At 35.9% G+C, this 16,262-nt stretch overlaps 3 protein-coding genes across 5 annotated transcripts; 2 read left to right on the top strand and 1 right to left on the bottom strand.

Annotated features, from left to right (window-relative positions):
* Positions 1-3,537: 3,537 nt before the first annotated feature.
* On the top strand, positions 3,538-4,746 carry LOC111367938 (CASP-like protein 5C1). Its single transcript, XM_022989065.1, has 3 exons — positions 3,538-3,952; positions 4,106-4,238; positions 4,338-4,746. The coding sequence occupies exons 1-3, from the start codon at positions 3,822-3,824 to the stop codon at positions 4,530-4,532; spliced, it is 459 nt and encodes a 152-aa protein (XP_022844833.1). The 5' UTR covers positions 3,538-3,821; the 3' UTR covers positions 4,533-4,746.
* A 1,008-nt stretch (positions 4,747-5,754) lies between these two features.
* On the top strand, positions 5,755-8,467 carry LOC111366918 (pentatricopeptide repeat-containing protein At2g22410, mitochondrial-like). Its single transcript, XM_022987600.1, has 4 exons — positions 5,755-7,456; positions 7,551-7,724; positions 7,896-8,074; positions 8,411-8,467. Exons 1-4 carry the CDS (start codon positions 5,755-5,757, stop codon positions 8,465-8,467), a joined length of 2,112 nt encoding a protein of 703 aa, XP_022843368.1.
* A 2,893-nt stretch (positions 8,468-11,360) lies between these two features.
* LOC111367937 lies at positions 11,361-16,255 on the bottom strand. 3 transcript variants are annotated; one of them, XM_022989062.1, is made up of 12 exons: positions 15,982-16,255; positions 15,822-15,888; positions 15,113-15,185; positions 14,767-14,850; positions 14,463-14,579; positions 13,722-14,132; positions 13,216-13,619; positions 13,028-13,127; positions 12,878-12,937; positions 12,722-12,808; positions 12,072-12,200; positions 11,361-11,888 (listed from the first exon to the last, which is right to left on the bottom strand). In XM_022989062.1, exons 1-12 carry the CDS (start codon positions 15,992-15,994, stop codon positions 11,586-11,588), a joined length of 1,848 nt encoding a protein of 615 aa, XP_022844830.1. In that variant the 5' UTR covers positions 15,995-16,255; the 3' UTR covers positions 11,361-11,585. The 3 variants fall into 3 exon arrangements, with proteins under 3 accessions (XP_022844830.1, XP_022844832.1, XP_022844831.1); XM_022989064.1 differs by having other exon boundaries at positions 15,113-15,170; XM_022989063.1 differs by having other exon boundaries at positions 15,992-16,255.
* Positions 16,256-16,262: the final 7 nt, after the last annotated feature.

The raw sequence follows: 16,262 nt of genomic DNA, 5'->3' as shown, positions 1-16,262 counted from the left end.
CCACAGGATCTCAGTATTGTGATTCTTTTTCAAATCACATCGAGGAATCACAGAAACTCCCTCGCATTCCACAGTCCTGAGTCGAATCAACACCACAGACCACAAAGTTGACACAAGATCAAAAATTAGGGTTTCGCGATCTCCGGTCGAACTCCTGGAAATTAATTTTCCAGTGTTCAACCTTCAATCGAAGACTCACGACCGAAAGCCTAATGCTCTGATACCACTATTATACACTGAATCCAAAAGAAACATAGATGAAATCATAGGATCGAAAATTACATCATAAACCCTAAATCACAACATCAAGGCTTAGATCTTTCAATCGAAGGCTCAGACCACACCCATAAACCATCACAGAGGCACCGAGACTCAAACCGAACCCTCACAACCCAAACACACCAAGGTCACTTCATTGGACTCAAGAAATCAAACTGCCTACCTTCGGTCGATCACTCACACAAAGGAGAATCACACAAGAACACGATTATCACAAAGATAATCAACCAGAAATCTCACAAAGAGAAGAAGGAAGGGTCACACAGACGAGAGGACTCGAAGGTTCCACACGGCAGAGAGAAAGAGAAAAACAGAAAATGACGATCCACACGCCAAACAAGGGAGTAAGGATATTATTTATAGTAAGTATCATCAACCGTTGATCAGCGGGTCAATCCAACGGTCCAAGAGCGACTAATGGTGTGGGCTGAATATTGGGCTCGGTTAAGTGGGCCTTCTAGGTATATATTTAATGGACCAAGTAATAAATCCAATTTGGGCCTTTTCATCATTGCCTAACAGTTGGACTGGATCAAATGGCATCACAGCCCAACATGTGCCAAGCATATGCTCGCATTTTAAAATACTATTAATAATCGACTAAACATTACTTATTTATTATTTAAGTGGTGGATCCAATTATAAAATGATTAGAGGTGTGGATTAGAATTATGAAAAGGATTGGTTACCGGTAAACTTGGCTTTTGACCAGAAATTGAATTATTTAAGATTATATTCAATTAAATATTGTTAAAAATGTATAACGTTCTTCCTTGTATATTAATTTTCAATAAGAATAAATTTTTAATAGACAAATAGGGACCTAAAAAGCAATGCAAACAAAGGTGACAGTAATGTCCACAAACGTTTGGAATCGGGCAATCGAAAGACAGCTAGAAGAGCATATTATTTTCCCATGATGGCCTTGGTGCACCTAAAAAGTGTGTTCTGTTTCAACTCCCAACCATTCATACGAGGATATCTTCGGATTCTCTTTCATTTCATAGTCAAATGATTCACATTCTCCTTTTCAAAACCTAATACAAAATAATATTATTAATTGGCTATTTTGAATTTTGACGCGTTGACGGGTACATTAGTACATATACATCGACTATGTGTGTTTACTGCAAGCTTTTTTTAACAACTCCTAGTTGTCATTGTTGGTGCCAATCTGAAATTCATGTGGGATCAGTTGAGGACACTTCTTGACTTGATCGAAAAAGCTTTTCGTATCGAAGAGCCCAAATAAGTCAACTTGACACCTCGACCCAGAGCCTTGTTGGTACGGATGAGAATCGGACTATGAAAGACATTATAAAAATATAATCATGTCATGTTTGAAGTGTTCTCGTTGGTGGCAACACCGTCCAAACCAACCAATCTGGGACGTGATGAGATGACTTAGAACATAGGCCAAAAACTTAGGTATTGTGATGATCCCGATGCGATTGAAGTCACCAACCAATTAAATTCCTTTAAAAGGGTGGTGGCTTACAACTCTAGATTAGAGCTGTATAGCTTGAACATGATTAGAGCTGTCAATTGATTGAATTTTGATCCGAATTCGATCCGAATCCAATGAAATTAACGGGAGATAGATTTAAAGTTGCAATTTGATAATCCGATTAAGATCCGAATTCGATAATCCGTTAACTAAATGGAGTAAATATGAATATATGTCGATCCGATTTGATAACAATCCTATCCGATTTATTATAATAATATTATATATTATATATATTATATCATAATTTATTAAACATAATTTTTTCTATTTTGAAACTTATATTATGCTTTACGCTTAATTTTCAAATAATAAATAATATTAGATAATAGTATAATATTTTTACTTGAAATATTCAAAGAGGTATAATTTTTTATTAATTAAAATAAGATAAAAATAACTATAGTAATTTATTTTATAACATCAAAAACTAATAATTAATATGTCCAAAAATTATTTACTTTGTTAAAATTGATATTGTTTTTATTTTAATTTTGTTAAGGCTATGATTTTTAGTGAAAATAATAAAATAAACTAGTAAACACTTAGAATTGACAATTGAATAGTATCCCACATTGAAAGACCACTAAAACATTAGAAGAGAAGTACCCTTTAAAAATGTAGTATCACACATAGGAAGATTATTAAAACATTCCAAGAGAAATTTCTTTAAAAGGAACTAAAGAAGCATCACTTGGATAAAAAATTGATTTGGGCCTTCTAGTATATTAGATGAGCCCATCAAAATAGTTAAAATATTTTTTTTTGGAAAAATTGGTGGAAAAAAATTCGGATCGAACATCCGATAACATAGCAAATCGGATATAGATTTAACAATCAAATATTCATTGAATTATCGGATCATATTGGATTTCTTAACGGATCGGATCGAATTTTGACAGATCCGCTCAATATTCGATTCATTGACAGTCCTAAACATGATTAAGATGGCAAACTCGAACCATCAACCTATATAAAGGGATGAATAATGAATGAGGAAGGTCCGAAATGAAAATTCTCTCTATATGATCGTCAATATTTTAGTAATACAATGTTTTTAATTATTTTTCAAATCTCTTTAGGTTGATTAAAAAGTACATGTCATTTCTTGCCATCAAGAATCATTACAAACTGTTTTCTTTTTGTTTTGATGCCATCAAAATGATTAATCATAAATGCCATGGTCATTTTTTACCAATTTTCAACTAGTTATATTCTTTTGTGAAAAGTCAAACTGGTCACACCAGGGGAAGTAAATATTTATATAAAAAAGGTTGAACCCCAATCTTAAAAGTCCCACCGACCCTGCACTGAGTCATCGTGAAGGAGGTAAATCGCAGGATGTGCCTCCCAGGAGCCAGGGTGGAAAGCATATGGATAGGTCAAGGCTGTTAACCCATATGGTAACTCCGCTTGCAACAAAGTCAATTTCACTTTGCGGGGAATCGAACTCTGCACACTGCCGCGCTGAGCCCTATCCGTCCTCCCCTTTATATCACTATATGGAACATGACATTTTATGAAACTTCTTGTTGGATTATTAAAATTTCAATACTCCAAACTATTATCGAGAATCCCATTTTTAATTTCCCTATCCAACGAATTTTAATTAGAGGTAATGAAATGTTTTTCTCTACTACATCGATTCATTATTAATTTTATTGAAACAACAGTATATCCCGCTGATTTAAGAATCTGATTATGATAATTAAATAGTCCACAAAGCAGCCCAGGAAAAAATAAATAAATGAGAAGGAAAGAATTGATTTTGATTAAGAAGAAAAGTCCTCTTCATTTTCTCCGTTCAAACAAACCATCTTACCTTTCCCCTATCAAATTCCAAGAAAAAAAACCTATTACGTGATTCATTTCTTCCCAAGAAATTTAATTCAATTTGCTTTCTCTATTTCCTTTTGATTTCTGGAGTGGCATGCCCTGTACAGAGAATTAAATGGCTACGAAGAAGAACATCTGTGATCACCATAGACAGATATATCATATATCTGTACAATAATTTCAATAAACAGAGAATTCTATGGATGAATTTCCAGGGGCTCTGGGAACACGTGCTAGCTTGGCTTTAAGATTCGGACAGGCCATTTTTGCTGGTGCTTCGCTGCTCTTCATGTGTTTTGATATTCAGTTCTACAGTTACACTGCGTTCTGGTAATTCTTTAATTTTTTCAATTGATTTATTTTTCATGAGTTTTTTTTTTTTATTATATTTACCATGATTCTTGATTTCTTGAAGGGGTTTTAAGATTCTTTATACTTGTTCTTTTTTATTCAATTGTTAGTTGTCTTTCTTTCTACTTTCAGCTTTCTGGTGACAATCATGGGTTTAGTGATTCCGTGGAGCTTGACATTGGCCGTGGCAGATGCATTCTCTGTTTTCGTCAAACGTCCTACTCTTCAACCCGGATTGCTTTCAATAATTATCATAGGAGATTGGGTATATTGCCTATTTCTTAAATTTGTCTATGATTGTTGTCACCCCGAAATATCTATCATGGTAGAAAATTGAAAACGTTGTCCTTGTCTGCATTCACAGGTTCTGTCATTTCTGTCATTAGCAGCTTCAAGTTCAACAGCTAGCGTGTCTAATCTTTTGATGAAGTCTGATGGTTCATTCTGTTCTACAAAATTATGCACGCGATATCAACTGTCAGCAGCGATGGCCTTCTTGTCTTGGTTTCTGTCATTAGCCTCCTCCCTCTTCAACCTGTGGCTTCTTCCTACTTCATAGCTCGTCTATATATTTAATTTTCGACGACATCGGATGTGCCTGTCGAGATAAAAATTAACTGGGTTTCTCCAAGAAAGTTTTGTTGTTAAGAATTTAGAGTTTGGATATCTGCTTTCAATGGAGAAACTTGTTCATTGTAGTCTTCTAAGTGTACATATATTGAATTCCCTCGTGAAATCTATCTATAATAAAAGTATGCATTCTAGTAAAAAAAGATTTTGGATAAATTCTTTTGAACTAGTTTCCGACATGTCATACGTACTAGAACTTGGTTTCAATTGATATGGTATGGTGCATCTGAATTTTAAGAGATCTGACATATTACTATGATCGATGAGGATTCCCAGTGATCATCCCAAAGGCAAGACCCCCTTTCCTCGCAACCATACCAACCATTTTTCCTATAAATATAAGATCAAAAAGCGGTATGCAAAAATTTGGAATCAAGTCAAAATGTTGTCCCGTTTCATTTCTTTGAAACTTAAGTGTATATATATATATTTGGACTGAATCACTTGAAAAATCTTTAGTTTGTAGGAAAAACAGCCCTCTTTATTAGCTCGTAAGGACATTTTAGTTCTATCTATGACATAAAAATATCGTTATTTAGATGATGTAATGGACAGCTAGCTACATAAAACCATTAATCCCAGACAAAGCAACTCAAAGAGATGCATCTATCTTTATTGATCGAACCGAAAGAAATTTCTTATCAAATCTAACTTTGTCAAGTAAAATACAAAGCTTATGCTATGTGACTGTCGAGTGTATTCGGTTCCCTAATTTTATGGATGCTCTGACCAATTTGGCATGTCCTTGAGTGATAATAAAATGAAATGGTCGTGCGATAATGGTTAAAATTTAAGAACTAGAAAACTGCACCATTTCTGTGTGTCAAGTAACCAAAAATCATATGCTCAAATTTCCCAGATATCTGATCTTTCGTTCCCGCCATCAATGTATTAGCTCCAATCTCTACATCCTACGTACCTTCACCTACAATTCCAACTCTTCTTGTTTACCCCAAACTCTCAATTCCCTAGTTAAGAAATGCTTATCAATGAGCCATCTCAAAATCCTCCACGCCCAAATCATCCTCCAGGGCCTCAATAACTGCGCTCTAACTGTCAGCAAACTCATTTCCTTCTCTGCCCTTGCTCCATCAGGTGACCTACAATATGCACGCTTCCTGTTTGACAAAACTCCTGAACCGAATCGGCACATGTATAACACCTTAATTAGGGCCTATGCGAATGGTGAACACCCAGAAAATGCTATCTTGCTTTACCAACAAATGGTTTGTTCTGGTATTTTCCCAAACGAATTTACTTTCCCTTTTATACTCAAAGCGTGCGCGACTCTTCAGGCGTACCGAGAAGGGGTTTTAGTTCTTGTTCATGTGATGAAGTTGGGGTTTTTTGAGTCTCATATTTGCGTGCAGAATGGGCTTATAAATTTTTATGTTGGCTGTGGAATGGTTGATTGTGCCCAAAAAATCTTTGATGGTGTTGAGGATAGGACTATAGTTTCCTGGAACTCATTGATCCATGGGTATTCAAAGATGGGTTGTTGGAAACAAGCTTTGTTACTGTTCTGTGAGATGAGAGAAGGAGGGTTCGAACCGGATGACCGTACCTTAGTTAGTTTGCTCTCAGTTTGTTCGGGAAACTATGATCTCAAGTTAGGGAGGTTTCTTCATTGGTATATGGAAATTACTGGGGTTCATTTTGATGTTTATGTGCACAATGCACTTCTGGACATGTATGCCAAGTGTGGACATTTGCAGACAGCTGGAGCTGTTTTCAATCGAATTATTGATAAAAATGTCGTTTCCTGGACTTCCATGATTAGTGCATATGCCAAACACGGATTCGTGGAATTAGCTAAGAATGTTTTTGATCAAATGCCTGTGAAAAATGTGGTTTCTTGGAATTCTATGATTTCCTGTTTTCTCCATAATGGTTACTATAGAGAAGCTCCGGATGTTTTTTCCAAAATGTGTAATTCTGGAACGCTTCCTGATGAAACTACTATAATTAGTGTTCTTTCAGCCTGTAGTCAACTTGGTGATTTAGCGACAGGATGGAAATTCCATAGCTATGTCCATGATAATATTATGAAACCTACTGTTACTTTGTACAATGCACTTATAGACATGTATGCAAAATGTGGTTCCACGGAGAAGGCACTAGATGTCTTCCTTGAGATGCCGGAGAAGAATATTGTCACGTGGAATACTATAATTAGTGCCCTCGCATTGCATGGTTGTGGATTTAAAGCCATTGAACTTTTCGAAGAGATGGAAGCTGAAGGGGTACATCCTGATGCAATCACCTTCACTGGCTTGCTTTCGGCTTGTTGTCATGGTGGTTTCATTGATGTTGGAAGATTCTTTTTCCACAAAATGATTCACATTTACAAAATACCCCATGATACTGAGCACTATGCCTGCATGGTTGATATTCTCGGTCGTGGAGGGCTTTTGGAAGAGGCGCTTCAGCTGGTTGGAAAAATGCCAATGAAGCCAGACATAGTTATCTGGGGTACTTTGCTCGGTGCTTGTAGAACTCATAGAAATGTGGAAATAGCAAAACTCGTCTTAAAGCAGCTACTGGAGTTGGAAACATATAGTGGAGGGCTGTATGTGCTCATGTCAAACATATTCTGTGAAGCTGGAAGATGGGAAGACATGAAAAAGACGAGGAAACTAATGAAGGATCATGGTGTCAGAAAGAGTGATGCAGTTAGCTCTATTGAAATTGGAGGCAGCATTTCTGACTTCATGGTTGAAGACAAGAGACGTGAAGCTTCTGATGTAATTTACACCGTGCTCAATCAGTTGACAGACCAATTAAAGTCTCGATGCAGTCTTACGAGGGAATTCTTAGAGGCCAAGGAAATTTGGAGCTTTGAAGAAAATGAAGGTACATCTATGCCTAGTGTGGTTGTACATTCTTTGTAAGAAAACCCAAGATAAATCTCACATATTTGAAGTGACTTCCCTAATGCTACTTCAAGTTTTACGGCAGAAACTTTTAAGTAGTGTGGCAATGGGACTCTGTAGCTTGATCTTTTCCAACCTTAAGAGAAAACCTTTCGCGCTGAATCATATGGTTCTACATCATCAGAAGTGGGATCCCTTCTTAGTCCAATTAATCCCTAACTCAGATACTAGTGATACTATGAAACACAGTTTTATAAGTCCTTGAATTGGATGAAACTGAAGTTCAAGGCGTCCGATAAAGAAGATGGAATTAGAGACTTAGCTTGAGGAAAGTTCTTCTATTTTGATCACTTCATTTACCGTCAATTTCATAGACCAAGGCTTTGAGGTAATGGATTGCTTCAGTCATTAACTTGCAGAAAGCGTGCTTGCTGTTCCTACAAAACATGCAATTGAGTTAATTTCACATTTTTGCAAACCGCCCTATGGTTGGCTACACTGCTTTGGCAGCTCAAACATTGGCTTCACTGCTTTGGCAGCTAAGTTGTCAAACTTGATTGTACAACTAGCATGGTCAGAGGCGGAACCAGACGACTTGGTTTAGGGGATTAGAAATAAAAATTATAGGTATCTTCTAATTAAAAAAAAAAAAAAGGCTAAACAAATTTTTTGTTTTTCTCCAAAATCTAGAGGGTCAATTGACCCTGTAAAACCCCCCATCCGCCCCTGCATGGTTCCAAACATTGTCCGGTATTGACGTTAATCTCAGAGCTTACATTTTTATGCTTTTGACAGTAAGACGGGATGAAACCAGTGAATGATCTTGCTCTTGAGAAAAGCCTTTGCAATTTCGTAACTGTGTGCCTATAGGATACGAGAGGTCCATGTATGGCTTTTATCCATCAAATGTGAATGGTTGGTTGCATTTTTTCAGATTACCAAAGAAAATTCCTTCCTTGAGTGTTCGGTTATAGGCGCTTTCATAATTTAATTCTGTTGACATAAGTAGTAAATACTAAAACCTAGTTAATTAAATAATTTGTCTCAATTATTCGTTTCGGCCAGAATATGTTAATCAGTCAGAACTTCTTACAGGTAATTTTATGCACAATTTTGATTGGGACAGCTTAATAGATTTGTAATCTACAAGATATAATATATTGCGGAATTAAATAAATATTAATACCAAATATAACATGGTAAACCTCTAAGGAAAACATTTACGGCCACCATGTCATGGGTAAAATAATCCATTATCAAAAATTCAAAAATACATAGTTTCAATTTAGCAATTTCATAAAATTAATTAAAACAATCAAAAGTAAATAAAGATCAACTGCCTCATTTTCTTATTTCTTTTAACTTGTTGAAGAAGTGAAATCAAAAGTTCCGATCTTGATTTTATCATTAATTCACTATTGCGTTCGGTCGCAACCACTATTTAGATTAAGATTCGTAAATCTTAACTCATGTCAAGCAGCTTGATTTTTTAGTAGAATTATACCATTCACGCTCGTGTGTTTTCTTCAATTACGGTTGAAAAATACAATTTTTGCTTTGAGATATTTCAATGGAACATCAGTCGATTAGAACTCACTAAAGATGGTCAAAAGACTTTAGAATTGTTGCTGCAGATTCGTCTGACATAGGTAAATTTTTCTCAAAGCATTCAAACGTCCCTAAATAATCTTCTCTATTCATGTAAAGACTCCTCCAAGGCATGAACGTTTTTACTTAAAATATAGAAGTTTTGTGCGATAAAAATAATGTAGAATATGTTTGAGATGGTTAATAATTAAATTACGAAAAATTTTATTTTGTTAAAACAATCTTCGATGATGGGAGATTATAGGAAATTTTCATATCCAGTTGAGGGTTCATGTGTTTTGCAAAACAACCAAACATGTTTCATTTGTAATACTGATGAAATGGATTTTGATGACTTCGTGTCGACTGTAAGTCATGACGCGATGCTTCAGCTGGGTTAGCTGTATTTTGGGCTGCCATTGAGCCACTTGATGCACCGATTGAAGGCGGAGGAAATGGCAGCATTGGCCGTCAAAACCTCCTCTGCATCAGGGCCGGCCCTAATATTTTGGTTGGCATTTCAAATTATGGCCCTATATTTTGAATTTGGGTAATTGGCACAAAACGTCTCTACATTTCAAGCTTATTGTGAAAAACGTCCGTATCTTTCATTTTTTTGGCATTTTTGCCCTTACTTCAACATTTCGTTGCGTCGAAGGTCCTTTTCACTGTTTTGGAACGTAAAAGGACAATTATACCCTCTTATTTAATAAAATTAAAAAATTAAAAAAAAAGAGAGAAATTCAGAACAAATTGCAACCCTACCCCTAAACTTTTAAAAAAGTGCAAGCGAGTCCCCAATACTCCCTCAACCCATCACAACTAAGATTTCGTAACCAACACTTATGGACTACCAAAACTCCACCCTCCAGCCACCTTGGGCACGGGACCAACATACCATCTTGAAAATTGCCTGAAAGCTGCACAGCGATTGTGTACGAAGCTTAGCTGGCTGGGTTTCATTGTATGCATTAAAGGATGTTTGGGATCATGGACAAGGACGTTTTAGTGTGTAGAATTGATATGGAGGTTGTGTAGGACATGGTATTGCTGGAAGTGAAGATTCCAGCCATTGTTTATTGCGTGAGCAATTCATTTTGGCTTGAATTTCTAGGCAAATTGATTGGAGTTATGACCAGACCTTAGGTGAGTTGCGAAGAGGGAAGTGAGGGCTTTAAGGTGTTATGTTAGTCCGGCCAAAGTGGCGATTGTGCAAGGTATGGGTGTCGCCGGAAGTGAAGATTCCGACCACTGTTTATTGCATGGGTAACCTATTTTGACTTGAATTTTTGACCAAATTGATTGGAGTTATGGTCGGATCTTGGGTGGGTTACGAAGAAAGAAGTGTGGGCTTCAAAATGGTATGTTGGTCCCGTGCCCAAGGTGGCCGAAGGGTGGAGTTTTGGTGGTCCATAAGTGCTGGTTACGAAATCTTAGTTGTGATGGGTTGAGGGAGTATTGGGGACTCGCTTGCACTTTTTTAAAAGTTTAGGGATAGGGTTGCAATTTGTTCTGAATTTCTCTCTCTTTTTTTTTTTTTTTTAATTAAGAGAGTATAATTGTCATTTTACGTTCCAAAACAATGAAAAGGACATTGAGAGCAACAAAATGTTGAAATAAGGGCAAAAATATCAAAAAATGAAAGGTATGGACGTTTTCCACAATAAGCTTGAAAGATATGGACGTTTTATGCCAATAACTCTTTTGGATCTTCTTGTGTAGAGCTTTAGCCCCTCTTTGATGAAGATTAAGCCATTGTTTGAACCTCATTTTTTCCATCAAAATATATTTTTCAACAATGATTTGACACCATTTTAACCATACATTTTTCAATAAAATAATATTAAATACAAATCCAAAGTTTTTTCTTATTTTTTAATCATATATTCTCCATCGTAACACTATCTCAAAATGCATTTTTTTTTAAGAAAAATGGGGCTCAAACAACCCCTAAAATATGATTTTCATTTTTTTCAAAATACATTATTAGTTTCTTATGTTTGCATATAATACTTCTATATTACAGAATTTCATAAATATATTTTTTTTTTTTCAACCAACCAATTAACTTTATTTAATTTGGGGCCCTCACCAAAGTGAGACCACCTTGGGCGATCGCCTATTTCTCCTATACTCAGGGCCACCACTGCTCGGCATTAACTAAGAGTGGTGATAAATGCCGGTGAAACTGGAAAATATTGGTGTTTCCAGATGAGATTAATAAAGCCTCCGCCGCATTTACCAAAATTGTGACTTTCTAAGAGCGTGAATATTAATAATATTATTTTTCGAGCTAATTAAAATGAAAATATGCACGAGACTTATATACAATATCCAACCTGTTTTCCAAGACATCCTATAGCAAGTACAAAAACCAACTAACATCAAATCATATCCTCAAATTCTATTCCTTTACACAAAAGAGCAAGAAACTAGAAATCATTACACCGAAATTAAATTCATTTTTAAGGGAAAAATCCAGTCAAATGAGCTTAACAACATGCAATGAACCCATATAAAATTCACTTTACCAGCTCTTTCATTATGAGATACCTGAAACCAAAATTATGGGGAATCCATTCGATATATTTGCGAGACTTCCCCAGCTGACGTTTTTTAATGCTTTTTCTTAGGGACTCAGGTAATGAATGTTGGATCATCTCCATCACGCCAGCTTGACATAAACCTGAATCTTTCGTGAATGACTCAACTATTTTTGGTAAAAGGATTTTCTTGTCCTTCCGTACACCAAAAGTAGCTCGAATGTAATCTTCTTTTGCTGCATCTAGATCTTGGAATACCCTATCAGGCGTGTAAACGCGAACCTGAGAATACAATATCACAATTTTGTAAGCCCGATTACAATTTTAAAAAAAGAAAAAAAATAATGATCACCATTGTATCAAGGCAAATACATGTTTAAACAGCAAACCCTGTTTCATTATCAAAATGCAATTAAAAAGCAAAGCATAAGCAGAAATTTAAAGAAAAGGGGCACGGATATCTACCGCAGGGTCTGAGTGGCTCCCAGATGAAAGTGCAAAGTGCAGAAGGGGTTCGGGACGTTCAATTGCATATGCTTGTCGTTCATCACCAGCCTTGAATTTTGTTCTTGAAGAAAGTAGTGACCAAAGCCACTGCATATAGAGTTAATTTTATCAGCATGTAACGTGAACTAGTCGAGTCTGCCAAGGTAAGCAATTTAATGGTGGAAAACAGATAAATCAACCAATGTAGTAACTAGAAACTATAAAATGAATCAAAACATAAAGACCTTGATTTCGACAAAAAAGGAAAGGGGAAGGGGGTGAAGTCCTTTTAGGCATCAGTTGGGAAGTGTTCGTGACAATTGTTATTGTTTTGGCTCAAGTGCTCGTATGTAGAATTGCTAAACGTGAAATCACAATAGATTAAATTAATAGTTGTGCTACACGTATATAATGATTTACATAATTGTTTACAAAATACATGATGTAGTGATGAGATATGATTGTGTCAAAATTTCTTTAAAAAAAACCTTCCTCACTCTCTTTTTGACACCTTTGTTGTATGTAAATTATTATGCAACTCCATTATGTACCGACAGCATTATTCTTAAATTAATAGTAAAAAACGAGGTTATAATAACCTTCTACAAAACATGGGCTGCTTGATTTACCTGTCCAGGGCGAGACATTCGGCATCCCAAAATAGAATTATGTATAACATCTGCACTTACAATTTGACCTCCAACATTATAGGCAGCCTAGAATAGAGGGAAGTGTTAGAACAGATTTAGACCAAGTGTTGTGGATAACAGTTAATCAGCTATTACCTTCAAGAGTAGTAACATTCGCTTCATATTGTTTTGTGGGATGCCATAAGCCAAAAATGCCTGTTAATATAAATATCTATAAAGTTAGCCCAAACTTGAGAAGGATTGACAACATCAACATCTCATAATTTTGTTGATTTGGATCCTTACGTGCATCACCAAAGCATTGTGAACATTGATCCAGAATGCTAACTTCTCCTCATGTGACATCTTTCTAGGGTCTATGACTTCCAAACGAGAAATAAGTGATCTAACAAGTATTAAATTGATTACTGTTCATCCTGTTTGGATTATATAAAATAAATTTATTTATAAACTCGTCATACAAGCATCCTCACCTAAAGTTCTGTAACAAGGGTTCAACATCACCCAATTTCTGACTATCTCTGTATATGCATTGTACTTCAACCATTGTGCTGTAAGGTCCACTAAAATCTTTCAGTCCTTCCACATGAAAAGGATTATCCAGCCGAACATCAAAAGAAGAATCATTTCTGAATCCAGGACTCCACAAGTCACGTTGATCTTTTGGAGAAAATGCACTGATAGATGACAAAGATGAAGTGGGTGATGTGAGGCATTGATTTGTCAATGATGGATCGGCAAGCTTGCAATATATAGTGGACATGCACTTGATCATATCTTCAGAAAGCCTGTTCGGTGTCCCTGAAATGTGATCAGAAATACGTGTACCAAGATGATCTGCCAGAGTAATCACATTTGAAGAGGTATTCTGTGCATACTGTAGGAAGACCAACAATAGAAGTTTGATAAGTTTCTAAATAAAATTAAAAATGATAAGAAAATTAGAATTCTGAAGAAAATGGGATAAAAGTTGAGAGACCTCCATCAGAGATAATGGTTGAGAATGACATGCGCGCACAGCTTTGCACAAGGCATCAGCAGGAGGAGAAGTTCTGTTTGACATTGTTGTACGCTGAGATAGTGAAGAGTGAGAGCGTTGAACAGCAGAATCCACGAGCTTCTCCTCGTATTGACTATTGCCTTCCTTCCATGAATTGGAACGAGCATGTGCCAATTTTTCCCTAGCAGACGTCAAATCCGATCTGGAAAAATCAAAGCGCCTTCTCATTGGAGTTGCTAAGGGTGATTTCAATGCATCGTTCTTCTTAGTTGGAGATAAGGAAGACATTTGTTGATCAAATGCTTTCCTGTACAGTGAAAGCAGATACTGTTCCAAATGTCCAACTTCCACTTCTAGCACTGCAATTTCCTTAATGAGTTCTGTTGCGGGCTGGAATCAATCCGAGAATATTTTTAGTAAACCACAAATATATGGTTGTCAATAAAAAAGTAAACAAACAACGCAGTTATAACAAAACCAGATTCTCATACACATGCACCTCCAGGATTTGGATGTAGCGATAGGGTACAAAACATGGAATGCAAAGTTCATGGAAAGTTCACTGGAACTTGTTCAATAAAAATGAATTACCAATTTTTAAGCATTTAAACCATCATTTCCACGAAAAAAATAAACATTCATAATGAATGACCTCCTGGACAAAGAAAAAGGAAAAACGTACTAATAAATTTTCATCATATAAAGGCTAAAGATTGCTACCTTAGGCATTGCGATTTCATTTGTTATATCATGGCATGATACCCTGTAACCCAATGCTTTTTCCAAAGCACAGCGAACGGAAACTTGGTCTTGTAATCTTTTTTCAAGATGCAGTATCTGGATGGAAAAAGAAAAACTTCATGGAAAGAATTAACACTGAGCAACTTAATAACCTTCTGTCAGGGAAATGGATCTTCTTAAATCTTTCACGTCATCAACTCTTGGATATACAGTTTGATATATTTTCAGCTTAGGTGCAAATATTGAACTTTATAGGAGCTTATTAAATCAAATTATTCCTTACCTCTTGCCTCAAAGAATTTTGAATTTCAGCATTAGATTGTTGTTCCTTCTTGCTGTTGGCACAATTACCCAAGTACCCCATATCCTGGTATAAAAGAGATCAATATTCGTCACAAAATTTGGTATGAAAGTTTGATTTCTATCAACACAACCCTTTTGAGGTAGCAATCAGTGACATAAGAACTGAAAAGAGACTGAGAAAAGGGGATTTCTTTGTATTATAGCCTGTATTATATCACAGTGTTAAATCAAGAGGAAAAGCATCTACCTAAGGATCTAGAGAAGTTACTCTGTAACAATTGTTGCTTTACTCACAAAAGAAGATGGGCATAATAGGGCAACTTTACCAATTTCTGTTGAAGAGCTTCTTCTGTAGAATGATCCAATTTGTCCTCCTTAAGTCCCCTGCCATTTGGGGAGCTGTCATTACAAAAACAAAATTCATTGAGGAATTTTTAAATTCGACATAAGATATTTGCCAACTCAATTCATCTCTTGCCACACAACACTAGCATTTATCTTGGATATCGTTATCCACAAGAAATGAAGAACAAAATAAATCAAACTCTATTGACCTTCCGTTACTCACGAAATGTAAGTATTCCATAAACAAACATGATTTCCTAGCTAGAATCTGAAAGAGTATTCATCAAATAAAACCAAATTAACAGAACCAAGTTAAAATTGGAAAATAAGCAAAGAAAAGAAAAGTATGTAAACCAGAATGCTTAGATTCCTGATTTTGCACAGCTCACACACACTCTTCTCTCTACTCATTTTTCCACAAACCCTTCAAAGGATTGCTAGGATGAGGGGTCCAAATCAGTATAACCAAGATTTATGGCTCTCAAAAATAAGAAAACCAAAGGCATAAAGCCCAAATGCAGCTATCACTATTTTCTTCTAATTCCAGAAAACAATGTTATGCTTAGCTCTGAAACTTTCATCTCCATTTTCCCTTTTACCCTAAACAGAAGTCTTTCCAGTTGAAGAAACCCATTAGCTGCAGCATCCTAAATTTTACAAAAAATGAAATTTACTGAAAAACAAGCCTACCTCTTGGAACGCTTGTGTCTAACCAATGAAGGCAATTTACTAGTGCTAAACCTTTCAAAATTCATCTCTGCAAATCAGAAATATTAATGCCATTATAGCAAAAGTCATCCATTAGTAGTAGAAATAAATGCACAACTAAAGAAGCAGAAGAATCAGAAACCATTTATTATCATCACAGGCTCTGTGCACAAGAAACTATATCAAGATTGGCTTTTTAGGAGAAGAAATTCAAGAATGCCAAAAGAAGTGTGAAAAAAAACTCAGCCCAAAGTTGGCACCATTTCAGTTTCTAAGCACAGACTCTGAACACAGGCAGGGGATCTCCCCATGTGCATACGCAAAAATGAGCATATAAAGGTGACTCTTTTGACCATAATTCCATAAGATTTATGCTTTGTGAAAGTAAAGAACCCAAAATTACGTTTTCTACGACAACCCGGG

The sequence above is a fragment of the Olea europaea genome, chromosome 18 (assembly GCF_002742605.1).
Source record: "Olea europaea var. sylvestris chromosome 18, O_europaea_v1, whole genome shotgun sequence".
Taxonomy (NCBI): Eukaryota; Viridiplantae; Streptophyta; class Magnoliopsida; order Lamiales; family Oleaceae; genus Olea; species Olea europaea.
This window is presented reverse-complemented; position numbering and strand designations above follow the sequence as displayed.

Bases quoted from the DNA above. Each gene is read 5' to 3' on its own strand.
- LOC111367938 (XM_022989065.1), top strand. From the start codon at position 3,822: ATGGATGAATTTCCAGGGGCTCTGGGAACACGTGCTAGCTTGGCTTTA. The intron at 3,953-4,105 runs GTAATTCTTTAA...TTCTACTTTCAG, and splicing joins TACAGTTACACTGCGTTCTG to CTTTCTGGTGACAATCATGG. The intron at 4,239-4,337 runs GTATATTGCCTA...CTGCATTCACAG, and splicing joins TAATTATCATAGGAGATTGG to GTTCTGTCATTTCTGTCATT.
- LOC111367937 (XM_022989062.1), bottom strand. The intron at 15,186-15,821 runs GTAGGCTTGTTT...TTGTAATGACAG, and splicing joins AGACACAAGCGTTCCAAGAG to CTCCCCAAATGGCAGGGGAC. The intron at 14,851-15,112 runs GTAAAGTTGCCC...CTTTTATACCAG, and splicing joins AAGCTCTTCAACAGAAATTG to GATATGGGGTACTTGGGTAA.
- LOC111366918 (XM_022987600.1), top strand. From the start codon at position 5,755: ATGTATAACACCTTAATTAGGGCCTATGCGAATGGTGAACACCCAGAA. The intron at 7,457-7,550 runs GTACATCTATGC...TGCTACTTCAAG, and splicing joins GAGCTTTGAAGAAAATGAAG to TTTTACGGCAGAAACTTTTA. The intron at 7,725-7,895 runs GTTTTATAAGTC...ATTAACTTGCAG, and splicing joins TAGTGATACTATGAAACACA to AAAGCGTGCTTGCTGTTCCT.